Source organism: Papaver somniferum, chromosome 6, assembly GCF_003573695.1.
Source record: "Papaver somniferum cultivar HN1 chromosome 6, ASM357369v1, whole genome shotgun sequence".
NCBI classification, from domain to species: domain Eukaryota; kingdom Viridiplantae; phylum Streptophyta; class Magnoliopsida; order Ranunculales; family Papaveraceae; genus Papaver; species Papaver somniferum.
The window spans coordinates 29,703,851-29,731,713 of NC_039363.1; the positions used below are offsets into that span (position 1 = coordinate 29,703,851).

Sequence of the window (27,863 nt, forward strand, 5' to 3'; positions counted from 1 at the left end):
GTCGTTTCGACTTTATCATTGTCTATCACCATCTCATGCTTACCCCGCAACAATGCTACTGTTCCGAGCTAAGCAGGGGACTTAATGTTGATGGTGGTTTTTAGCTTAGGGTTAAAATTGTAAAACCTTGCATCTGATGTGACGTCACTTTGTAAGGAAACAGAGCCATGATTGTTAACCTCTCCGCTGGCATATTTATTGAGCAGTTCAGTATATTTACATGAAATTTATCCAGACTGGCGCATGTAGCAACCATCCCAGATGTTCTGCAAATTTCGGCGCCTTGCCTGTATTCACCTAATATAAGTTTCTTTGAATGCTTTCTATGTTATGTTCCCCCGGCTGAACCCTTAATGTTGATATGGCATGACAATTTGTGTTTACTCGCAGCAGAGTAGCACAAATTTCCAAATATCAAGGATAAGGTCTTTGCAAAGGTATTTAATCAGAAAGCATGATGCTCTCTGGAAATGAACTTAAAGAACTCTGTGTCAACACATAGAATTTACTTTTGCGCCTTGTGCAGTATAACAGACCTTTCTTTTCGAAAGTAAGCCTAGGAAAACTAGGTAATTAATCCGCCATGGATCAGTAGGTGCAAAACCGTGCACAGAATCAGAAAACAGGGAGCCGCGGCAGCAAAGGGAGGCATGGCCATGCCTTAGGCCAGTCGGCGCCACTTGCCATTGGCCACGCCCCATCCTAAACCGGACCTATTTCCCTCGACCAATCAGGTCGCCTTAAACCCGCCACATGCACATAAGTTGTGACTGGGCCCATACTTGCCGGACCCATTTCCCATCGACCAATCAGGTTGCTCTAAAGACGCCACACTCACACCAGAAGTGTAGCCACACCCATGCTTGGTCGGACCCTCTCCTTCCTACCGACCAATCAGGTCACTTTAAACGCGCCACAAGCACTAGAGGTATGGCCACGCCTTATGTTTGGTCGTCCCCTTTTCTTGACCAATCAAGTCTCTCTAAACTTGTCGCTATACATTAAAGGCCAAACGCACCCTTCCACGCCACCATACTAACTGGAAAGCCAAACACGCCCTGCCACAACAACATATTAATCGGCATGCCAACATGCCAATCTGCCGCAGTAACATGCCAACATACCGCAATAACATGCCAATGTGCCACAAATGACGCCACTACGTGCTAATCCACTTTCTGTTGGTGGCCAATGTCATAACAGACTCCAATTAGGATCTCATGATCGAAACAAGACTTTTGCTTCAGTAGCATTAGCCGAAGCCCTAATTTTTGGTCATAGTCCACAACATGCCACGAGCCAATTTAGACTTGGTCATGCCACCAAGCCCTAACTTTGGCTACGGCGCCAAATCCTAGCCTTGGCCACGCCCAAGCCCTAACTTTGGACACGACGCCAAATCCTAGCCTTGGCCACGCCGCCAAGCCCTAACTTTGGACACGGCGCCAAATCCTAGCCTTGGCCACGGCGCCAAACCCTAGCCTTGGCCATGCCGCTAAGCCCTAACTTTGGTCACGGAGCCAAATCCTAGTTTTGGCCATGCTACAATGCGTGGCCACCCCACGGCTACGCCACAGGTATGCCGCTATGTCATGGCTACGCCAGACGCCACTATGCCAATGGCGCCACTTTGCTATACAGCGAGATATGGCCATAATCAATGTCCATCCTTCCTCATGAGATGCAATCTCAACCATCCAAGTTTGCCACCAAATCGCCAGACTTGTGGTAACTTTTAGGCGACCCGCCGCCTAAATATAGTGGTCATGGCTACGCCAGGTGCCACTTTCCCCACCGTGCCACTGACATGCACGAGCCATGCCATCCATGTTGCAATGCCGCTGGCATGCACCAAAGGTGCCATTACGCCATTACCAGGCGCCAACAGAAGGTAGCCATAATCGACGGCTACACTTCATCATGAGATGCAATCTTATCCATCCAAGTTCGCCACCGAGATGGCAGGCTTGTGGCAGGTTTTAGGCGATCAACCGCCTAAATCTAGTGGCTATGGCTATGCCAAGCGCCAGTTGCACCACCGTTCCACTGGCATGCACGAGCCATGCCAAGCCATGCTGCAATGCTGCTGGCATGCACCAAAGGTGCCATTGCACCATTACCAGGCGCCAACAGAAGGTAGCCATAATCGACGGCTACTCTTCATCATGAGATGAAATCTCAGCCATCAAAGTTCGCCGCCGAGCCAGCAGGCTTGTGGCAAGTTTCAGGCGACCATCCAAGGCAAGCCTAATAACATCGCATGCTCTTTCCTACAGCAAGCCTCTTGATTTTAACTTGCCACACGTAGAAAAGTGCTACATGTTTTCCACGAAAACACTCGAGACATCAAACATGTCACAAACTGGGGGATACTCATCAGGGTATTGGTCTGGCGGTTTACAGCGTGCGGCGTGCAATACGCTCGTTACAAGAAAGTGTCATAAAGAAAGGAGATTAGTAGTGGCAAGAAGTAATGGTGTAAATTTTTCCTTCATCATGGAATCATAAATTCCGACGTTACACGTTACTCCACTCTTGCACTACTCAACTGTTTTAATTTCCTACGAGACCAGGGTACGTTTTACTACGACTTGTATAAATAGGTTTCACCTATTTCCACCAAACAACAAGTTTTTGGTCGGCAACAATACAATATCTAGAAATCACCTGGTAGCTTTCCTTTCTGCTAGACAGTTCTATTTTCAGATACAAGTCATAAACAACCACACCTTCAGAATCAACGATTCTGGTCTCAACACTTTCTTCGCTTCCCTCCCTAAGACCAACCCTTCTCCTTCACTCTGTGACCGAAGCAAGCCTGGAACGACCATTTATTGGTTTAGGCCAGGATTGTACAGATTGATCTCTCGAATCAAAAGTACTCCCGTGCAGTGCATTGTTTAGGGTCTAGACTCGTTTCTCATCCACACACCCAAAATTACCAAAACCGGCAGAAACAGTTTTCACCCTCAAACAGTAGTAACTGTAAACAAAAAAGAAAAAAGACAATTGAGAAATATAATGAAGTAGTATGCATCTTATGTTCATTTCTCAATAAAATTTTATGCCTTCATTTTTATCTGTTATTTTGTGTGCTTTGTTGTCTCTGTATTTAGAAAATATTTGATATATGAAACTGAGAAGGGGAATTCTTTGAATGGGTGGATGTGAGTGAAAAGGTATGACAAAACTGTCTATGGGTGTCAGAGTTATGGAATTCTTGGTGAAACAGTTTCCACCAAGTATGAGAACTTTGGCTGGTTCTTTATTCTTTCTTAGTTTAGCTTGTGCAAGTAGCGCGAGTTCTTTCCTCATAAGTATGATTCACAGAATAAGTCATTCTGCATCAGGTTATAAGGATGGAAGTAATCCTGCATGGTTAGGTGGTACTAAATTAAATTTGTTGTATTACATTTTTTTTTGCTAGTTGTTATGTTGATACAAGTAAGAAGGATGAAGAATGAGAGAGAGACGTAAAATTGAATTCCTAGGCAGTTTCATTAGGTTGTGTTCTTTGGTTTTGGTTAAAACTATAAAAAGCTTGTTCCTCTCTTGTTTTTATATATGATGAGTTATTGATTTTTAGTCGCTTGTGTACAATGCTTACATGATATGCTTTTTGCAGAGTTAATACGAGTACTTAAAACTGTTAACTCGGGCTTTTTGAATGCACTTTGATATGTTTTTTTACATGTTATCTGATTTGAATTTCTGCCTTATTAATATTCAGGCTTCCGTTAACTTAAATGCAATATTGCCACTGGTGTGGAAATGGGGTTGCACACAAAACTTGCAAGTATACAAGGCCAAGTTTTATAGTATAGGGATGAGTAGGGGTTTGTCCACAGGGAGTGGGAGCATACAAGAAGTTTTCCTAAGCTATCAATGAGTGCAAAGCACTATGGCAGTGAGCAGTGATGGATGAAGGCAGTGAATAGCACTAAAACAGTTAGCAAAGCAAAGCAAATGACAAAACAGCAAGGAACCAAGGCTGTGAGCCAAGGGCAGAGGTGAGTTTGTGCACTGATTTCAGTGCACAACAACTACAGATTGCAAGAAATTCAACAAGTAAAACAGGCAAGGAGATAAAACAGGTAAGGAGATTAAACAGGCAAAGATTAAACAGGTAAGGACTAAACAAGTAAGTGACAGTAATAGGGATTGTGGCTAAGCTAAGGCTTAGTATCCACCTTGTGTCCTAATCAAACAACATATTTCTAGGTTGAGTTAAAAATCCTATGCATACATCTAGAATGGGAGGAAAACTAACTTGCTCACTAGTTTGCCCCTAGCATTGACTGTCTTTTGACAGAACAATCAATCACAGGCACTAAGAGCATTAGTCTCTTCCCATTGCTCAAGCAAAACAGGGCAAGGAGTTAACTATCTAGCAACATGTCAATTGACAGTGCATAAGGCTTCAACTGAGCCTCAGCCTAAAGCAGTTTAGCTCATGCTAAACATGTGAACAACAATCAATATCATACAGGATAATTCAAACAACACACACATAACATTCAAAATAATTGAAAACAACATGCACACATTCACTGTTAACTGCATAAGAAGAACTGAAATTGGAATTGCAATGAAAACAGAACAAAATGTTTTTCTGGCTAGTCCAGAGATACCTCTTGATGCCCCCCCCCCCCTCTCACACAAAACATTACAAATTTATACTCCCCATATCAGAATTAGGGTTCCAACCCCTTTTCCCCAAAAACAGAAAATTAGGTAAAATTGATTTACCTAATGTGTTGAGATACTCACTCCATCTCGTCGACCCACTCTCCAATTACTTCTCCTCGTTCATCTCATGCTCCAATTGTTGCTTTAACATCACTTATATCCCCAATTTCTCACCTAGGGTTTCAGTGAGAAGAAAGATGAGAAATTGGAGAAATTAGTGGTTGATAAAGAGATAGGACGTGATGGTAATGATGGGTTTAGGTTTAGGGTTGGTTTGGTGGCGTAGGGAGTGGTGGTGGCGAGGTCAGAGCAGGTGGAGAAGGTGGTGGTGGTTCTGCACAGGGTATGGAGGAGGAGATGTCGATGGAAGAAGGGGAAGGGGATGTTTGGTATGGGTATAGGTATCGGGTGCTCGGGTGTTGGGCGGTTGTAGCAAATTGGATGAACAACGAGGATGAGCCGTGGGATGTGGAGATGATGGATCGATCTAACGGCTAAAAGTGAAGAGGTTGGCAGCGACCGTTGGATGCATATATACAACGAAACTAACGGTGCCAGATGGAGTTAGGTGTTGTAGTGTTAGACAGGAGCTTCCGATTTCGATGAACAACGATGAAGCTACCATTGGATGATGAGATGGATCCAATCCGACGGCTGAAGATGGAGGCGGGTTTGGATATTGGAAATGGGTTTGGGTGAGGGTTTTGGGCCTTGGGTATGCCAAGCCCATATCTTCTTTAAGAACAATTCTTCCTTCTTGAGCCCATTCTTAGCTTTTTGGACTTGCGCTCCATTCTTTGCGGCTTCCTTGCGTAATTCTTCCCGGCTTTTCACTACTTTTCTGCTCCGCAAATCATCCAGACTTTATTTGATACCTAAAAATGCAAAATTAAGTAAGAAAAATATTTATTCTTGAAAACAATGAAAATACAGAATATGGGATAAAATGTAGAATTAATGCACAAAAGATGAGTTAAATGCCAACAAAAAGGGATAAATATATACAATATTTGTCACTCATCAAATACCCCCAAACCTGAATTTTACTTGTCCTCAAGTAAAACAAAACTAAGGAAATCCTAACTATACCACTGTCGCTGGTCTCTCGAATGCATTTAGCGTATGCACTAAGCCTTTTAAACCACTAAGTGTCCCTAGTGGACGAGTTGAAGTCTCGTGAAGGTTTGCTTAGAACGTACCTACAAAGTTCTAGGTCAAAATATAAGCTCATATTCCATCAAATGTGACATGTGCAAGTTAGTTTAAGCTCACAGCAAAATGGAGATGTCAATCTAGCTATCAAAGGCACAATCCTAGCACTGATAATAAATAAAGACATGTGATAAGAGTGTAAAGTGTATCTACACATGTGTAAAGAAAGATCTGAAGTTATGACTACTAATCACCAAGAGATAGTTTCTCAGGCTAAGAACCAAGGTCGAAATCTAGCTAGCTGTCCGGACTTTACGAGAATTGTGAATGAGTTGGAGGTATTTCACAATTACTCGCGTTGTACATCAATGGCATACACCCTCCTTGCTTATTATAATGAAACAACAAAATGACTATTTACATGACTCTTATTTACATTGACTATTCTCTTTTATTTTTGGAACAAGAGAGAATGAAATTGATAAATACTTGATTTTTTTGTATTTTTCTGATATTTTTTCTGAATATATACATCGTTTTTTTTTTTTTTTTTTTGCATAACTTGAAATTGATTTTTACATAAGGTAGCTCTTTTGATACATAACAAAAAGAAACAAAAAATTACATGACACTTTGCAAGAGGTAGCCCTTTTTGATGCACCCAGTTAAATTCGATGGTTGTCTTTCTTAATGTAACCTCCACCTTCTATCCCAACCAACCAAAGAACAAGCAGTCAAGTTTCGTTCAGTATTCTAAAGTGATTGGCAATCGTAACTTCCTATCAAACACCTTGAAGATCGAGGCTATACATGATTGGTAGATCGTGCGCATGCAAATTTTATCACTATGTGAATTGTGCTAGAATCAGGGTGCCTAAATATCTAGACTAAGACTCCTAATAATTACATATTTGCACAAGAGTCAACATTTCAAGGTAAATGAGCTCCATTTTTATGATTTTTTTTTTAATTTTTTAATTTTTTATTTTGATTTTTCAATTTTTTCAAAAAGATGGAGTTTTGTTTTCAATTAAGGCATATTATCGTGGTATCTACTCTATACCCCCAAACCTAAACTAAACATTGTCCTCAATGTTTCAAAATATGGAAAGAATTATAAAACAATATATGAAGAGGAACATGCTGAGTAGAGTAAAAGGAGAGAGAATACCCGATTGTACGGCGAAAGCTCGATTAAAACTCCGTTATTCAAGGCAAAAATCCATCATATTAGGAGTCACAATGGATGAGCACAAAATATATACACAAGGAAATAAAATATTCGACTAACATATTATCTACAAGAAAATTTGGTGTTTAATGGGATTGGACTTTTTGGGAAAAATTTGGTTTTGTCGGGAGACATTTGGTCTTGATGGGAAAGAAAAAAAAAATTGGTTTTTAGGGAAAGATTTGGAAAACTTTTTGGTTATTTAGGGAAAGAGTGGACTAGTTTAGTCCACATAGACCGGGTCCTCCAGGTTGGTTGTTTCAATGTCGGGTGGAAATGGCTCAAGGAATGGCTTTAATCTCTGCCCGTTGACTTTGAAAACGTTCTTGTTGGAAACATCCTCCAGCTCTACAGCTCCATGAGGGTAAACTGTGCGTACTAGGAACGGACCCTTCCATCTGGAACGCAGTTTTCCTGGAAAGAGATGTAATCGGGAGTCATACAGCAAGACTTTCTGACCAGGAGTGAAGGATTTGCGTAGAATACGCTTGTCATGAAACAACTTCATCTTCTGCTTATATAACCTGGCACTGTCATAAGCCTCATTTCTCAATTCTTCCAACTCGTTGAGTTGAAGTTTCCTTTGAATTACAGCTTCGTCCAGAGAGAAGTTCAGCTCTTTGATTGCCCAGTAGGCACGATGTTCTAATTCCACAGGTAGATGGCATGGCTTTCCATACACTAGACGATAGGGGGACATGCCAATTGGTGTCTTATAAGCTGTTCTATAGGCCCACAAAGCATCATTCAATCTTAATGACCAATCTTTCCTAGACGGGTTAACTGTCTTCTCGAGAAGTTCCCTATTAGAAACTTCTACTTGTCCACTCGTCTGAGGGTGGTACGGAGTAGCAACCTTGTGAGTTATGCCATACTTGCGTACTAAAGACTCAAAGTACTTGTTACGAAAATGTGAACCGCCGTCACTGATGATAGCTCTATGGGTACCAAAACGTGCAAATATGTTTTCCTTTAGAAATGAAAGTACCACCTTGTGGTCGTTTGTTCTGGTTGCTATGGCTTCTACCCACTTAGAAACGTAATCAACTGCGACTAGGATGTACAATCTACCGTCAGAAATAGGGAATGGACCCATGAAGTCGATCCCCCAAACATCAAAAATCTCCACAATCAAAATGGGGTTCAATGGCATCATGTTTCTCCTCGAAATGCTTCCTAGCTTTTGACAGCGTTCACAAGCAACACAATAATCATGGCAATCCTTGAACAATGATGGCCAATAGAATCCACACTGCAAGATCTTTGCAGCGGTTTTCTTGGCACTGAAATGGCCTCCACATGCTTGGTCATGACAGAAAGATATCACATCTTTCTGTTCAGTATTGGGGACACATCTCCTAATGATTTGGTCCGGGCAGTACTTAAACAAATATGGGTCATCCCAAAGGAAATGTTTAACTTCAGCCAAGAACTTATAGCGGTCTTGTCTCGACCAACGTGAGGGCATCCTACCTGCAGCGAGGTAGTTAACAATATCAGCAAACCAAGGAAGGTCTGAGATAGACATCAGCTGTTCATCTGGGAATGATTCTCTAATCAGCTCAAATTCATCAATAGACTCTAAAGTTAATCTAGACAAATGATCAGCAACCACATTCTCACAACCTTTCTTATCACGGATTTCGAGATCGAATTCCTGTAATAATAGTATCCATCGAATAAGGCGAGCTTTAGCATCCTTCTTGGAAAGAAGATACTTCAAAGCCGCATGGTCTGTGTATATGATGATCTTAGACCCTATCAGATAAGATCTAAACTTGTCTAATGCGAAAACGACGGCAAGCAATTCCTTCTCGGTAGTTGAATAATTGAGTTGGGCATCATTAAGGGTTTTGCTAGCATAGTATATCACGTATGGTCGTCTATCAACACGCTGTCCTAAGACAGCACCAACACGTAATCAGAGGCATCACACATGAGTTCAAACGGTAGTTCCCAGTTTGGTGGTCGGACTATAGGAGCGGCGGTGAGAAGAGTTTTTAATTCCTCCCAAGCTTTCACACAAGCATCATCGAAATTGAAGGTAACATCTTTGGCGAGTAGACTACACAGAGGTCTTGAGATTTTGCTAAAGTCTTTGATGAATCGCCGGTAAAAACCAGCATGACCTAAAAATGATCGGATTTCCCTTACAGAGGGGGTTTTGGTAAATGTCGGATGAGGTCTACTTTAGCTTTATCTACTTCAATGCCTTTTTCCGAGATGATGTGTCCTAGAACTATTCCTGAATTCACCATAAAATGGCACTTTTCCCAATTTAGAACAAGGTTCCTTTTCTTACATCTGGACAGCACAAGGGTAAGATGTCTTAAACATTTATCAAACGAAGAACCGAACACGGAGAAATCATCCATAAAGATCTCGAGAAAACTATCTATCATGTCAGAAAAAATGCTCATCATGCAACGCTGAAAAGTAGCAGGTGCATTACACAACCCGAAGGGCATACGTCTATAAGCAAACGTCCCAAATGGACACGTGAATGTAGTTTTTTCCTGATCTTCCGGAGCAATGTGAATTTGGTTATAACCGGAAAAGCCATCTAGAAAACAGTAGTGACTGTGTCCAGACACACGTTCTAGCATTTGGTCAATGAAAGGGAGCGGGAAGTGATCCTTCCTTGTTACTGTGTTCAACTTCCTGTAGTCGATGCATACTCGCCATCCTGTGGTTGTACGAGTAGGGACTAATTCATTCTTGTCGTTCTGAACTACAGTAATGCCTGACTTCTTAGGTACAACCTGAATGGGACTGACCCATTTGCTATCAGGTATTGGGTATATGATACCCGCATCAAGTAGTTTCAGGATTTCTCCTTTGACTACATCTCTCATGTTAGGATTAAGTCTCCTTTGCATTTCCCTAGATGGTTTGGCATTCTCTTCGAGTTAATGTGGTGCATGCAAATGGTGGGGCTAATTCCTTTGAGGTCTGAGATGGTCCATCCTAAGGCCTCTTTGTGTTCCTTAAGTACTTCTAAGAGCTTAATTTCCTGTTCCGTGTCTAAACATGATGAAATAATGACAGGTAAAGTATCAGAAGAACCTAGGAATGCGTACTTCAACGTACTAGGCAATGTTTTCAATTCAAGCTTGGGTGGCTCAACAATGGATGGAATAAGCTTGGAATCAGAGAGTAAGGGTGGTTCCACTTCATATTTCCTTTCAGTGATGTCCATTTGAGGTACAGATTCGAGCAGAGATAGGACGTCACTACAGTATGCATCATCATAGGAATCTGAGTTAAAGTTCTCCATACATGCTTGAAAGGGGTCGACGGATAGAATGTTAGTCAACGAATCTTGTATTAATCCTTCAATCATATTAACTTCATGCACATCATCATCATCAAGATTCACAGGTTGTTGACTAATATCGAACACATTCAATTCTACCGTCATGTTGCCAAAAGACAGTTTCAACACTCCATTACGACAATTAATGATTGCGTTGGACGTAGCCAAGAAAGGACGTCCTAAGATGACAGGAATGTGACAGTCTGGGTTTTGTACAGGTTGAGTGTCTAAGACAATGAAGTCTACGGGAAAATAGAATTTGTCAACCTTGATCAAAACGTCTTCGACCACTCCACGAGGAATCTTGACAGATCGGTCTGCCAGTTGTAGAGTGATAGATGTTGGCTTCAACTCCCCAAGACCTAACTGCTCATAAACAGAATATGGCAGTAGGTTAACACTTGCACCTAGGTCTAATAACGCTTTATTGACCGTGTGTTCTCCTATAGTGCAAGAAATTGTTGGACATCCTGGATCCCTAAACTTGGGTGGAGTTTTGTTCAGAATGATGGAACTCACCTGTTCAGCTAAGAAAGCACGTTTGTGCACATTGAGCTTGCGCTTTTGAGTACACAAGTCTTTGAGGAATTTGGCATAAGCAGGGATTTGCCTAATTGCCTCAAGAAAAGGAATGTTGATATTGACTCTTTTGAACAGATCTAACATCTCATTGTAGTAGGTGCTTTTCTGTTGATAAACTAACCTCTGAGGAAATGGGGCGACAGGAGCATGAGTTGGTAAAGGGACATTCACAGCAGTAGAATTGTCAGATTTTCCAACTTGCTCAGGCTCATTGGTTTTCTGGGGTGGTGTAGGCAATGATATGTTTGGCTCAGATTCATTTGATTGTGGTATGCCTACATTGTTCTCAACAATCTTACCACTTCGAAGAGTGGTGATGGAGTGGATTTGATCGGGTGAGGTTTCATTGCAAGATGATGTGCCTGCTTGAAATATCCTCTTTGGATTTTGTTGGGTTGGCTAGGAAGTGTACCCTTTTTCTCTCGCTCCTGGAGTCGCAGAGTTGACTCATCTTTTGATCAAGATTTTTCTGACCTTGCACCAGACTCTGGACTCCTCTAGGGTGGATAATCTCTTGTCGGTATTGTGTTGAGGATATGATTGTTGTTGAGAGTTTGATTGTTGTTGAGGGTTCCTAGGATATTGATAACCTTGATTGTTCTGAGATCCCTGATTGTTTTGATAGCTCTGATTGGGTTGAGATGGTCCTCCCTGAGTGGGTCCTTTGGACCATGAAAAGTTAGGGTGGTTTCTCCATCCTGGATTGTAGGTCTGTGAATAAGGGTTATGCTCTGGTTTTTGAAACATGGCATGTGCCTGTTCAAGCCTAGATTCCTGGACTGCAAGCAAATCGGGATAATTTTGGAATTAATGGTTGGGATCGTTACAAGCGGCACATACAGACGAAGCGACATGTTCTCGGAGAGTAGTGGTGGAAGGTTTTGAATTTTTATGTAGTTCTAACTCTTCTAATCTCCTAACTATTGATGCCATGTTTTCTCTCCCCTCGAAATCTGCTTCAATCCTAAAAGCCTTAACTTCGGATGTAGTCTTTCTGGGTTCACGGATGGATTCCCACTGTTGCGTCTTTTCAGCTACTTCAATCAAGAAGTCCCAAGACGCATCGGAAGTTTTGTCTACGAATAGACCATTACACATCGACTCAACCGTTGTTCGGGTGGACACATCTAGACCTTCATACAAAATTTGCACAAGTCTCCATTTTTCAAAACCATGATGGGGACATTGGAGCAATAATTCATTGAATCTCTCCAAGTATCTAGCTAAGGTCTCACCCTCTAATTGCACAAAGCTATTCAGACTTTGACGAATTGTCGTAGTCTTGTGATTCGGGAAAAACTTTTTGAAAAACTCCTTTATGAGGTCATCCCATGTCATGATGGATTGAGGCTGTAAAGCATAGAGCCAGGCCTTTGCCTTATCTTTCAGGGAGAAAGGAAAGAGCCTTAACTTTAGGGTTTCGTCGGACATTTGAGTGAAACGCAGAGTTCCACAAATTTCCTCGAATTCTCTCACGTGGTGGTACGGGTTTTCATTCTCAACACCTCTAAAAATAGGAAGCATCTGTATTGTGCTCGATTTCAGCTCATAATGGCCATTATCCTCGGGTAGCACAATACAAGAAGGTTGACTGGCTCTAGTTGGGTACATATAATCCTTGAGGGTACGGGGTTCTCCCATTGTTTCGGATTGATCTGGGCTGTCTACCTTAGAACTCAGAATTTCGATAGGTTCTTCTTGATTAATTCAACAAGTCTGTTTGTTTGGTCTCTATAGGTCACAATCATGTCCTTGTAGGTACCTCAACTAACATGTTGGTCAGACAGAGCAATCGGAAACAATTTGGCCCACAAGGGTTACGAAGATTTGGTTTTTGAGTGGGTTTCGGTTTTAATAAGGGATTTTGTTTTTGGTTTAAAATTGGGCTTTGGAAAAGTTTTTGAACTAAACCTAGCATAAATTAGCACAACCCATAAAAGAAAATAAAAACAATAATAATAATTACAAGCCCATAAAAGAAAAATAAAAGAAAATAAAAGAAAAATAAAAATAAAAATAATTATTACAAGCCCAAATTTTAAAAATAAATTAATTATTACATACCCAAATTGAATATTTAATGGGGCCCAAGTGGGTTACTCATGGTTTAGGCTTACTTGGTTAAGGAGGGAAGCCCAGTTAGGCTTTTGTTCCCTTTAGTTGCACAACCCAGTTGGGCTTTAGGATCGTCCTTAGCAGCTCACGCTCAAGCCCAGCAACAACAGGTGGAACAGAGCCCAGCAGCAGCAACGAAGCCCAGCTCACAGAAGACCACGAGCCCAGCAACAGAAGAATGCAGAGCCCAGCAGCACTTGGCAAGCCCAGTTCAGTTGAAGTTGGTGAAGCCCAGTTCAGAGAAGTACAAGCCCACCAGTAGAAGGAAGAGCCCAGCAGCTTCAGTTGGCAGCCCAGTTGCTTTGGCTTGGCAGCAGCAGGCTTGGTTCACCAGCTCCAGCAACAGCAGCAGCAGCAGCAACAGCAGCAGCAACTCAGAAATTGGCTACAAGTGCAATGATTGCAGGGCAGGAATGAATGGCATGCAATGATCTTGACAGAGATGCAATGGTAGATGAAAGACAGCAAAGGAAATTAGCAGATGGCAGCACTACTCCCCGGCAGCGGCGCCAAAAACTTGGTGTGGAAATGGGGTTGCACACAAAACTTGCAAGTATACAAGGCCAAGTTTTATAGTATAGGGATGAGTAGGGGTTTGTCCACAGGGAGTGAGAGCATACAAGAAGTTTTCCTAAGCTATCAATGAGTGCAAAGCACTATGGCAGTGAGTAGTGATGGATGAAGGCAGTGAATAGCACTAAAACAGTTAGCAAAGCAAAGCAAATGACAAAACAGCAAGGAACCAAGGCTGTGAGCCAAGGGCAGAGGTGAGTTTGTGCACTGATTTCAGTGCACAACAGCTACAGATTGCAAGAAATTCAACAAGTAAAACAGGCAAGGAGATAAAACAGGTAAGGAGATTAAACAGGCAAAGATTAAACAGGTAAGGACTAAACAAGTAAGTGACAGTAATAGGGATTGTGGCTAAGCTAAGGCTTAGTATCCACCTTGTGTCCTAATCAAACAACATATTTCTAGGTTGAGTTAAAAATCCTATGCATACATCTAGAATGGGAGGAAAACTAACTTGCTCACTAGTTTGCCCCTAGCATTGACTGTCTTTTGACAGAACAATCAATCACAGGCACTAAGAGCATTAGTCTCTTCCCATTGCTCAAGCAAAACAGGGCAAGGAGTTAACTATCTAGCAACATGTCAATTGACAGTGCATAAGGCTTCAACTGAGCCTCAGCCTAAAGCAGTTTAGCTCATGCTAAACATGTGAACAACAATCAATATCATACAGGATAATTCAAACAACACACACATAACATTCAAAATAATTGAAAACAACATGCACACATTCACTGTTAACTGCATAAGAAGAACTGAAATTGGAATTGCAATGAAAACAGAACAAAATGTTTTTCTGGCTAGTCCAGAGATACCTCTTGATCCCCCCCCCCCCTCACATAAAACATTACAAATTTATACTCCCCATATCAGAATTAGGGTTCCAACCCCTTTTCCCCAAAAACAGAAAATTAGGTAAAATTGATTTACCTAATGTGTTGAGATACTCACTCCATCTCGTCGACCCACTCTCCAATTACTTCTCCTCGTTCATCTCATGCTCCAATTGTTGCTTTAACATCACTTATATCCCCAATTTCTCACCTAGGGTTTCAGTGAGAAGAAAGATGAGAAATTGGAGAAATTAGTGGTTGATAAAGAGATAGGACGTGATGGTAATGATGGGTTTAGCTTTAGGGTTGGTTTGGTGGCGTAGGGAGTGGTGGTGGCGAGGTCAGAGCAGGTGGAGAAGGTGGTGGTGGTTCTGCACAGGGTATGGAGGAGGAGATGTCGATGGAAGAAGGGGAAGGGGATGTTTGGTATGGGTATATGTATCGGGTGCTCGGGTGTTGGGCGGTTGTAGCAAATTGGATGAACAACGAGGATGAGCCGTGGGATGTGGAGATGATGGATCGATCTAACGGCTAAAAGTGAAGAGGTTGGCAGCGACCGTTGGATGCATATATACAATGAAACTAACGGTGCCAGATGGAGTTAGGTGTTGTAGTGTTAGACAGGAGCTTCCGATTTCGATGAACAACGATGAAGCTACCATTGGATGATGAGATGGATCCAATCCGACGGCTGAAGATGGAGGCGGGTTTGGATATTGGAAATGGGTTTGGGTGAGGGTTTTGGGCCTTGGGTATGCCAAGCCCATATCTTCTTTAAGAACAATTCTTCCTTCTTGAGCCCATTCCTAGCTTTTTGGACTTGCGCTCCATTCTTTGCGGCTTCCTTGCGTAATTCTTCCCGGCTTTTCACTACTTTTCTGCTCCGCAAATCATCCAGACTTTATTTGATACCTAAAAATGCAAAATTAAGTAAGAAAAATATTTATTCTTGAAAACAATGAAAATACAGAATATGGGATAAAATGTAGAATTAATGCACAAAAGATGAGTTAAATGCCAACAAAAAGGGATAAATATATACAATATTTGGCACTCATCAGCCACCACTACATCCTCCTCCAATATTTTCTAACGCCAGGACAGAAGTTAGTTCAGTTGGACAAGTACCAACTGCAGGTGAACCATCTCCATCTGCACCACCTGACAATGTTTCCGTAGCTGGTACCATCACCGCACCAGCTACTAAGAAGCGAAAGAAAACTTCATGGGTATGGGAACAAGTTGATCAAGACCCTGAACATTCGATAATGGTAACTTGTAAGAAATGTAAACTGAGAATGAAAGTTGACTCTTCGAAGCATGGGATCGGCTCCTTGGGTAACTATTTAAAGAGATGTCTGAATATTGATACTTATGGTCAGTCGACTCTTTCTTTTGAACCTGCTAGGCTGGGAGAAAATGAGAAGTTAGTTGTTGTAACTTTTTGTCAGGATTCGTGTAGAAAAGCATTGGTTATATTCATCATAGTAGATGAGCTGCCTTTTAGAATAATTGAGGGGGAAGGTTTCCGAGAATTTTGCAGGGTACTGGAGATCATATTCAAGATACCATCTCGTATCACTATACGACGAGATGTTATGGAACTGTTCGCATCTGCGAATGAGAGATTGAATAATTATTTCAAGGTTAATAAAGTCAGAGTTTGCCTCACCACTGACACATGGAGATCACTTCAAAAGTTGTGATATATGGTTATTACTGCAAATTGAAGAGATGCTAATTGGAAGTTGCACAAGAAGATAATTAATTTCATCCAAATTATAGGTCATAGTGGTGAGACTATTGGTAGGATGATAGAAACATGCTTGCTAGACTGGGAGATAGGAAATGTGTTTACTATAACTTTAGATAATATTTTTTCCAACGATGTAGCTATATCATATCTTAAAAAACAAGTGCTCATAAAGAATTCAGATTTAGTGAAAGGTTTCCTACAAGTCAGATGTCCTGCTCACGTTCTTGCCATTGTTGTGAAGCATGGAATGAAGGAGTATGACATGACAATTAAGAGAATAAGATCAGTAGTCAAGTATTGTATAAGTTCTTCTGCAAGATTGAAAAAATTCATGGAGTGTGCCGCTTTCGAGAAGATCGAATGCAAGAAGGGTTTGGTCTTAGATGTAGATACCCATTGGAATTTGACATTCACAATGTTAGACTCAGTTGAGAAGTATCATCCAACTTTTCAGAGGTTAGAATATGAGGACAAGGCATTCAAGAAGAAGTTTTGTTTTGTTGAAACTCAAATTCCTTCAATTTCTTCTACTTGTAGTACTTCCACTGTTGATAACCAACCTGAATGGGATGTGTATGAAGAGCAAGATGCAGACTTAAGTTCCAACGAAGAAGTTATTGCTACTGCAAGGAGAGGGAAGAAACGCAAGCAAACAATTTCTGATAAGGCACCACAACCACCTCCTTTGCACACGCCGTACCTTTTAGATTGGTCATATGTTAGAGCCTTCGCGAAGTTTTTGAAGGTATTTTTTGATTTTACTGTCAAGTTCTCCGCTTCTACTCATGTTACTGCACACGAATTCGTGTTTCATGTGAGTATTATTCATCGAACTTTAAACACATGGGTAAATCACAAAGATACATTTCTTTCTAGCATGGGTCTTAAAATGCAATGTAAATATAACGAGGTTATGAAAAGATGAATACTATTACGTTTATTGTTCTATTGTTGAATCCACAAGACAAAGAATTACGATTAAATTTTCTTCTTGGCATGTTAGGTATTCTTGGTGGTTATTTGAGAGCAGAATTAATGGAACTTGTAATGAGGATTTTAAGGCTCTTTTTGAAGAGTACTGGGATGTCCAATTGAGTGCTGGAAACTCAATAGTTGTAACAGATCGTAGTGGTGGTAATATTGTTTGCACTCAACCAGATGATGAAGCAGATTGTGCTATAGCCGCCCTTATGGCAGAGAATGAAAGACAAGAAACGGAAGGTATTAATGATGAAGAGAAAATAGAGGTGTGAAAAGACGAGGGTACCCAAATATACCTCAATCTAAAACTTTTCCACCTATAAGTCCTTTCTCCGAAAGTGATTGTCTATTAACTGAGTCGAGACAATACAACTAATCGGTTCACACTTCATGTGATCGTCTATGGATACAAGATCGAGACAATACGACAACAAGATAACTTGCGTGATTGACTATGGATACAAGATCGATACAATACAACAACGAAGTATGATTACTTGATAATAGGTTCGGATTTAACCAAACACAATAGGATTGCTATCAAGTAATTAGGAATTACCGTTTGTGTATTTTACTTCTAATTATAATAAAAACAATTATAATTGCGGAAATAGAAAAGTAAAAGACACTGCAAGATTTTGTTAACGAGGAAACCGCAAATGCAGAAAAACCCCGGGACCTTGTCCAGAATTTAATACTCTCAGAATTAAGCCGCTATACAAAATCTAAACCAAATTAGTATAATTGAGATCAAGCAACTAAACCTATAGTTCACCTAGTTCCCTCAGTATCCCTGCGCCTCCAACTTGTAATAAGTTACGCACTTGGAACAATTCCTTTGGTTCGTATTCCAAATAGTAAAGGAACAACAAATTTGTTCAGTAACAACTCTTTTCAACAATGTGATATGAGTTTGACAAAAGGCTCTTCCGTTTATCCCAATAAACTCCTTTGTCAGGTTCTTAGATCTATTTATTCAACAACTACCAAAGTAATTGTTTAGACTATGCAATCAATACTCTTAATCACAAAGAAATGTATTGATGTCGATCTACTTAGCTAATCAATCAAGATTATCACAAAGATAAACCGATTATAGTTGGATCCCCAGCCAATCAAGTTTTGTGCACACCAAAGATTATGAACTCAAATAAGAAAGCTTCCTTATCTTCAAATCTTCTTAGATCTTTAATAAACACCTGCACACAAACAACTTGAATCTCTTGTGATCAATCACACACAGAACGAAGTCTGTTAACGATGGATTATCACAAGACCTCTTTAGATCTACAAACAGTTCTAAAGATCCCCGCCAACACTTCAATCTAGTTTGAGTGAATCTTATATCAGAAGAGAAGATTCTCAAGCATAAACAAACTAGGTGCAATCAAAGTTCAACAACCGTTAGTCAATCAAATCAATCGAAAACTAATAATAAACTACAATTATCTAACTTCCCACCAACGGTACTCGTAGAGCTTCCCAATCCCAAAGAAGTCTTTAAAACGAGCGGTCGTAAGAGATTTCGCATAATTATGGTATTTTCCTCTCCGAATAGACGGCTCCACCAATAACAACACAACTAGGTAGTTTTGCTGGCTCTGAGGATTAGTTTGCTTGAAATGCAAACTTCAATATTTCAAATATATGCAATAAAGCCAAAAATAGTTTTCCTAAGTCCTGGAAATGCGCTGTCCAAATATTGACCGAAATCTCAGTAGAAAATCTCCAATTAGTAAATGCACATTACCAATTTTTATTTTCTAAAGATATGCATTTAATTGATGGAAATTAAAAGCATATAAAACTAAAAACCTTAATTAAAAGATTCTCAATTTATTTCGATCCGGGATTCTCCTTTAGTTATTAAAGAATATCTTTGAACAATAAAAGGTAAGAATTATTGCACATGTTCAAAGTATGTCGACATCTTTACTTTGTAAATCCTTTTTCATATTTACAATCTTGGAACCGATTTTCCACACTTCCAAACGAGTTTAGAATTGGTTCATCTGACTTCCAAGAACTATGTGATTGATTATCTCAAGTTTAGTTAACATTTGAATTTGTCAATATTATTCTCCCATGATCTCTTAAATGCCACGAGAGACAAATTTATTATATCCATTACTGCTATCGGCTTGGAACTGTCTACTACCTTATGAAATGATCAACATGTCTTATCGTGTGGTGGTTTATACTTTCTAATTTGGGTTCTATCTGTCATCAATTGTTTTTGGATTTTATGGATCACGGGTTTTTGATTTATCTCTTTCAAATAGAGTTAAGAGTTAAACATGAATCTCAAGCCAATTAATAACTCATATTTTTAACAAGCTCTTCCGGATAAGAGATCGCATTTTTGTTGTGTCCTGCACAATGTGACCATTTCGCTCTTAGTGATGTATATGGTTTGTGTTATCTGTGCATTCATGTGATGGAATAGTATTTTCACCCATTGAGCTCTTTGTATAACATGATTGAGAGAAGACTTCACAAACGCCTATCGGTTTGACGTCTTTTTTGGACCATCCTAGGAAGAAGAACTGTGGTAAGATTCATGTTGTCCTCCCATTTAATAATAATTAGTAACTAAACGTAGTCAAACTTATAGAGATAGTATCGCTAATTTTTTTTGGGTCCGTATTAATTGACTTATAAACAGAGAAATAAGAAACCAAAGGTTCAAGCAGTATACACAATAGGAATTGTGGTTTTCAATAGTAGTGACACTGACTCAAGGTAGTTTCATCGCAGTTGTCGTTTTATTTCTGTGCCGAGGAATGCTTAAATATAATATGGAGGGTAAAAGTGTTTTTTTTAATATTATTGTAGAATTTAGAATTTTCAGGGCTCACATTACCACTGTAAAAATTATTCCATTTCTCAGTCTGTAAAGCCTGAGATGATTTTGTAAACAAACTTTTTAAAAGGTAAATGTTACAAAGACGAGGGTTTCATGCATTCAGCAATGCTAGAAGGCAATATAGGAATGGGCTGTGGAATACTCCATATACAATCACGACGAAGCAATTGTAGTTTCAGACAGATTAAACAGTGCATTGATAGCTAACCTTCAAACTTGGAATGAATCGCATGGAATGGAACTTCGGTATAAGATAAACATTTGTTTCGTCGTTTTTAAATTTTTGCATTTTCTGTTAATTGATGTTTTATAATATCTGTGCACTTAGCATTTGTCAACTTTTTAAAATTGTGATTCATTTTCTTTAAAGTACGGCGCATAATTGGATGCTCTTCTTAGAATGTGTCAATGGTGGGTTGACAAAGAAACAAAACAAAGGAGCTTATTTTGTGCATCAAATCATTTTTATATAGGAAACATTATTACACACTAAAGGGGAGTATAACCTCAAAGCCCGGGCCGTTACGGCAGGGTCATTTTCTAGTTCCATACAGCAAAAGATTCACTTCCACTTGAAAATTGTCAGAACTGTTTGGAGATTTTTTTCAGAAAACCATATCTTTGTGCTTAATTTTGACACGACATAATTTTGTGCTCTGCTATCCGATTGGGACAAAACAAAGGTGTATTTTGGTGAAGTTCAAAGATGTTTGCTGCCAACAAACATGTCGATTGAATCGAGATTGTTATCCCTACTGAAAAAGCAGAATTCAGTATGTCCATGAGACACATGCTGAACAGACGTGTCCTTTGAATTTGAAACTGAATTTGATGTCTGTTGGAGATCAATAGACACCATGAAGAGATGTGATGTTTCATGAAGGGATGTCAGATTACTATAAATACCTTTGTCTTGTGGCCATTCTATATAATTAAGTTTTTCTATCTTTTCTCTTTGTTAGTTCTAAGCATCGTCAGTAATATAAGAGTGATTTTGGTTTGTACAAGAAATCACATCTTGTAACAAACAACTCCACCGCATCTTGAAAGTGTGTCTTCAATTCAACCCTTGTGATCAGTTGGGGGAAAACATATTTAAAAGAAAGCGAATTTTTCATGCCTTGGAGTGATAATCGAGAACCCAATTTCCCAACAAGAACCTTAATTGAAAATTTTCCATGGAATGTAATCTACTACAACTATAAGATTGCTTTGATAATCTAAGCGGTTAAATCTTGGGGCACAATAATAGAACACCCATTTTTTTCAAAAAAAAAATAGAACACCCATAACTGATCTCACTCTTTATAAACAAAAGTCACTTAGCAAAAATGGGATGAATCGTTGGAGTTTCTTTCCGTCTTTGTTTTCGCCTGCTAGCATTTTACGGTTTCTATGTCCCCGTTTTGTCCTTAATTGCAACAACTTTGTCATCATAATCATAGAAAGATGGCTCTTGTGATAGATTGATCTTATAAGTTGCTTCTGAGACTTAACATCCCATGCACTTCCAGTACTCCCGGCTCTTGAATAATGGTGGTGCTAGCTTGGAATGCAACTGGCTGAGTTTATTCTTTGCGAGGAAGAGTTGCAAATGGAGCAACTTAAACATTCCAATTAAGCATAAAATTAGTAAGACTAATCAATCAAAACAAAAAGAAAACAATGGATAACAAAATATTGTATTTCACCATCACTTTGAATAGAAAAGAAATGTTGTATTTTGCAGTAAATGGGTGGTAGTGAACTGTTGGTTTTCACCGTCACTACTCTAGTAGAGACTAAGTTTTCACGTTCGAAATGTAGACGTGAATGTTTCATTTCACTACCTCTGGTTTCAAAGAACCAAGATCACACATACTGATTTTTATTCATCTATATTTCTATCTATACTACATAAAAACAAGAGAGAACCATGCTCATGGAAATGGGAAATTTTCCATTTCTACTAAACTCACGTACGATTGATAGAGATCAACAAATCCTTTCAATTTATTTTTTAGGTTTGAATTGGAAATGGGAATATTACCGGTTCTTAGATTCTATCACTCTCTAGATATAAACTCCTCCTCGCTGTAACATAAGTTGTGTGGGTTAGCATGAGTCAGCTTTAAAGGGTATTTTGGTCTAAGAAATGTTGAAATCTAACTCATGCGTAAATCAGCAAGTTGAGTACAAGTTCCCACTCCCATGATCCGAAAACCCCTCCCTATAACAAAAGTGAAAAAAAAAACTCGGTCTTATCAAATTAACCAACATCTAATCACCTTATTATGTGAACTGAAGGAAGAAAGCGTTAAGGATTCAAATACTGTATATACTATTAAAGTCGGTTAATGTTCAAGTTAAGGTTAGAATAACTTTTTTCGACTAGCCCTGGGTATCTCATACAAAAATGTGACTTTCTGATTCTTTAATCTCTACCTATCTCTGGGTATTTTGGCAGACCCTATGTACCCCAAACTTCAACCCTTTAAAGGCAGGCTTTAACCAATTTTGATGCTTTTGACATTCTGCATATTAATGGTTGCTAGTGAATACCAGAAACATGATCCATACTGAGGTAGAAAGCCAGATGATAAACTCAAGTTCTTGTTTCTACAAAAAAAACTTAAACGATCCAAATAGATAAACCATTTCTACAAGACCCAATGTTTTTATTTATTTATTATTACTGTGTGTATGGCAGATTACGTTCACATATTGGGTCTTCAACTCTTTGTATATTACGGAGGGTAGCTACACCATTTGCTACCCACCAATCGGTCCAGATATAACTGGAGTAAACATAAGTTACAATTCTGAATAAATAAAAACTGAAAATCAACCTTGTTTCGCAGAATCAGATCAAAATCCCCGAGATCGTTTTGTAGCAACCCAAATAGGATACTTGTGTAATTTAACAGAAATAAAAAGGAAATAAATTGGTCCATACCAGAAACCTTTAAAAAAATCATGACACTGGCGGAGGGTGTAGAATAGAAATTACCAGCCATTACACTATGTCCAAACCACGATCAAGCGAGGGCATCTACAGATATTTTCTTGCAAGAGCTCGAACTTTTGTATCAAAGTGGGATGATGTAATGCGAGACCCAGGTAAGTAGAGAGGGTTGAGAAGTATCTGCCAATTGGCAAACAATGTGAGCTATTAATATAAGAACAGAGACAAGTCATAAAACGATATGAAATAATCGAGAAAGCTTTTATTCTTAAGCTGACATCTTATGTTCTAACTCAACACTTCCAAAATTAATCGTAGGTGGGAAGAGTTCATTAACAGCAGCCGTCAAGTTACCTTTATATAGAGCTCATGGACCTCTTGGAAGAAGCTTTTTATCCCGTCTTCATTACGAGAGTCATGAAGCAGCATCAATCTTGTGTGTATATAGCTCACTTAGTCAAGGAAAATTCATCACAAAATGTACATGGGTGGACAGCAGAAGAATATCTCGCTATTGAGAAAAATCAGCTTAGTAATTAGCTAAAAGTGCTCAAGTATCTTATAAGCCATTCTATGTAAGAATTGATGAAAAAAAACATTTTGGATGGATTACTAAACATGATTCAATAGCAAGAATTGATATAGTTAACAGCACTGGTAAACTCTATATGTAGGATATGACCTGCAGTAACATATGACGACACCACCAAATCGTTGAACCTATCTGTTGCTTTCAAAAACCTATATTTGGAGAAGACAGGGCATTGCATTAGTAGGTCAAAAGAATATTAAAACCACTGTTTACAAGAGTGCGTCTTAGGAGCAGAAATCTGTAGCTTATCTTTCTTTTCATTCGGTCACTCCCCTAAAACATCAGATATAAGAAAGACAAGCAGGTAGCAGCGATCGACTCACATAGCACTTGTAGTCCAAGCAAGGTCCTGCACAATATCCAAAGCTGCATGTATGATGAATTGATGTTGTTGAGCAGCTTCTTCTTTCTGTGACATAAAAATGAGGCAAACACCCTTCATAAATAACTAGAAGATATTTTTCCTAGATACTTTGAGCATGATTTTTATGAAAAATAACGTCATGCACAATGAGAAAAAGAAAAAGAACAAAAAGAAGCTTTTGAACTCTAGCAGGTCTGAAGCTAAATGCATACTAATTTTAATCAAGGATGTAGTTTAATTTGAGCTTCGTTATAACTTGATGAATCTTATAAAGCATACTGTGCAGACGCCTTTTGGATAAGATGTAACTAGAATGATTTAGACCTACAGAAACCTTATATTTTACTTTTAAATCCTCCTACTGAATCACTAATACTCAACTTGGAATTCTTGCTAATGGAAATTCATTTAGATTTAACTGAACATATTGGGAACATTTGGCCGAACATACGTCTCAACAAGATGCCATATCAGGAGAGGCCTCAAAGAGGCTGCAGCTACAGTTGAATGGTCAACACAGATAACAAGCGTTACTTCAGAAGGTTACAAGCAGGCAAATTAGGAAGGGTTGGTTCTCACTAGAAATTTTGAATCAGTACTTCCTGGATACTTTTAAGGACTACATGTCTTGCTTATACTGAGTTCAGTTCTCTTCTGACCTATGAGATTTGGCAAACAGTCAATTTAAATCAGGAATTACCAATCATATCTTGCAAACATTTATACATATCTATAGCAAATTCTCCTAAGTTAAAAGGTAGTAATTAAACGTAGTAGTTTCTAACTGTCTCTTCAATAAAGGGAGTGCTTAGACAGATTTTTGTTTTGGATACACAACAGTAGTTAAAACAATTTGCATTACCGGAAAACTGTGGGCATATGGTAGGATTCTTGATGTTAATTTGCTGATAATCAAGGTTATTTCCACTTTATGAGTCCAAAACTGGCTTATTAAGTCTAATCCTAGTGGAACTATAGCATCAGCATCTAGATGTTCATATGTCTAGATCGAGGTCATCAAAGTATTTCACCTAGTGGAAAACTGCATCTCAAATTTATCACAGCAATGAAAATTCATGCCATAATCAGATGCCCTGACCGTTGATTAAAATATTTATAGGTGACCAAACAAGAAACTTTGATGATACACTAGATTAAATACATGTGAGCCTAAGGTTACTAGCTCAATGTTCATTCTATAACATATCTAGCAATTATTATTGAGTAGGATGAAAAGGCTTCAGAATATGTTCGATAAACATTGTTAACGAACATCATTCCGAGAAAGAAACTATATCAATACCATTTTACCTTTGCTGAATTACAGAGTTGGCAATTTATGATTTCAAAATTTCAATATGTGTAATAGCTAGAATTAAAAATAAAACGAAAAACACACCATACTTTAAGTAAAGTGCCCACTTCAGCTTCATATATCGGAATATAATTCTTGCTCACAATGATGAAACATGCTGTTGTTGCCATATTCTTCCTCCTTAAAATATGAGTATCACGTGTACACTTCAAAAGTAACTGCAGAATAAATGAAAGAAAAAAAAAATTCTGATATGTCTATTACAATGACACTAAGCGCCCTTTAAGCTACTGAATCTCCACCTGCCATTGCTTATTATCTTATCACTCACTTATTGGATAGCCTGATCTGACAAATGTTGTTTTGAAGTTATTTGAGAATACAAAACAGTTCGACTGCATTATACACAAAATCAAGAAGCGAATACAATTTAAACGATAGGGTTATGAATTACTGAATACATTTTAACCTAAATTTCCGAAAAGATTCCTTTAAAGCAAAATCTACTACCATTTAAAGTTCTTATTTCAAAATTACGAACTAAGAATCTGATCTTACATTATATTTCAAAATTACGAACTAAGAATCTGATCTTACATTATAACAGTGTCAGTCAATTTTCCAAATTAATTTTTCAGATCAGACGAGAATTCTCGGAACCATGGTTCAAGAAAACAAAAATCAGAATTTTATTTATGTGAACATACTCAAATTATAAATTGTAAAATCAAAATACACACAAGCACAACATTCTTGAAATTTGGTAAGGAAGTTACCGGTGTACGATACACCCAGGGTTTGCAGATGCGACGACGATGAAGATGGAGAACGGATGAGTTTGAACATGGTGACAGGTCACAGATCTAGGAGTAGTAAATAGGTTAGTCTCCGTACATCCCTCTAAATGCAACGTGCACTTGCTGCGTACTTTTGCAACGCCTTTTTGCTTGTTAAGAGCAAGGGGCTACCGGGAACCTAGTTACACGGATAATCAAACGAGATTTCAGAGGACTTCCGGGGAGTTCCCAAATCTACTGTTAGTCCATAAGGATTTTTCGAGAGTCTCCCAGTGTCTCTTGTTATTCGTTAGAGACTTTTTTTAAGTCATCTAAATTCTCTAAAACTTCATGTTATTGGATTAAGAATTTGTAAGAGTCACTTTAACACCCCTGTTATTCGAATAAGAATTGAAGGTCATTGATTTGTTGTTTTTAGAGATTTGCGGAGACTTTTCTATGAAAATAGGCATGGTTGAAATCTCTCCTCAAGAGGTGATATTTTGGGAGACTTGAAAATTTGAAAAAAAAACTTGGTAAACATGAAAGTCAAGATAACAATGCTTCCCTATTAACCGAATTATGGAGGATTACATTCGACCCAATTATCAATAGTATTTTTTTGTCATGGATATCCAACGAACAAGTGTCACTGTTGCATGCTTATCCAACCTGGTTTTCATCGGATTATCCAACCTAGTTATCATCGTGAATCTTATTCAACCTCTTAAGAAGTAATCCTCCTTTATTTCAAATGGATGAAAAAATTATCATGGATCCAAATGGAGCCTCCGTCTACAAGAGAATGCCGTGAATGATGAGTATATTCCACCATGCAACAAATGATTTGGAAGATAGTAAATCTTTTCTTTTATTTTTATTTTTTTATTTTAAAGATTAAAGAGATAATTGATATCCAGGATTCCGATTATGATATGCAAGATTCGTTACTGCACATAGAGATAATTGATATCCATATAATGCTAAGATCTAACCTATAGCAAATAAAATGTGGCGAGATAGTATAGAAATGTGGGATGAGGGAGACAAAGAGAATGAAAATTAAGGCATATGACAACAATGAGATTTATTTTGACAATGGACACATATTTGATTAGGTATTCATGGTACTGTTATAAACATTGTAACATGAATAATAAAAAATTGATAGACGTTTTAAATTTTACATGGGATATTATACATTTTTTTTCTCTACAAATCACAGAGACTCTTTGCAAATCTCATTTTTTTGTCTCTATAAGTCACAAAGACTCTCTAAAATACTCTCAGAGAATCACTAGAAGTCTCTAGATTTCCAGAGAATCTCTGGGAGCCACTCAAATTACAAATCTACGAAAGTCCATATAAATCTTGTTTGACAGTTGCAAATTTTATACGCATAATTCGCGAATCCGTCCGTATTATTTGTATGTTTAGAATCCTAACTTAGATTCGTGAATTTCCAAACTCTAACGAATTATATGTGTATTACCGTATTCTATCGCCCGTATAATACTTCATCATATCAACACCAAATAAGAGCTGATTCCCTTAGTTGATCTCACCCTCAACTAAAAGTTTCTACGGCCAAAGTCGAAGACTTGATAAACAAATCTGTCTCACACATAAAAGTCTATTGAATAGATAAATCTGTCTCCCACAAAAATACCTACGAGTTTTTATTCCGTCTTTTGATAAATCAAGGTGAACAAGAACCAATTTATACACCGGACTTATATTCCTGAAGAACAACCTAGTAATATCAATCACCTCACAAT

The 27,863-nt window shown here is 38.7% G+C and overlaps 1 protein-coding gene across 1 annotated transcript; it reads right to left on the reverse strand.

Moving 5' to 3' along the window:
- Positions 1-22,742: 22,742 nt before the first annotated feature.
- LOC113285569 (trafficking protein particle complex subunit 2-like) lies at positions 22,743-26,232 on the reverse strand. Its single transcript, XM_026534409.1, has 6 exons — positions 26,086-26,232; positions 25,399-25,527; positions 23,954-24,039; positions 23,718-23,779; positions 23,393-23,478; positions 22,743-23,218 (listed from the first exon to the last, which is right to left on the reverse strand). Exons 2-6 carry the CDS (start codon positions 25,477-25,479, stop codon positions 23,126-23,128), a joined length of 408 nt encoding a protein of 135 aa, XP_026390194.1. The 5' UTR covers positions 25,480-25,527; positions 26,086-26,232; the 3' UTR covers positions 22,743-23,125.
- Positions 26,233-27,863: the final 1,631 nt, after the last annotated feature.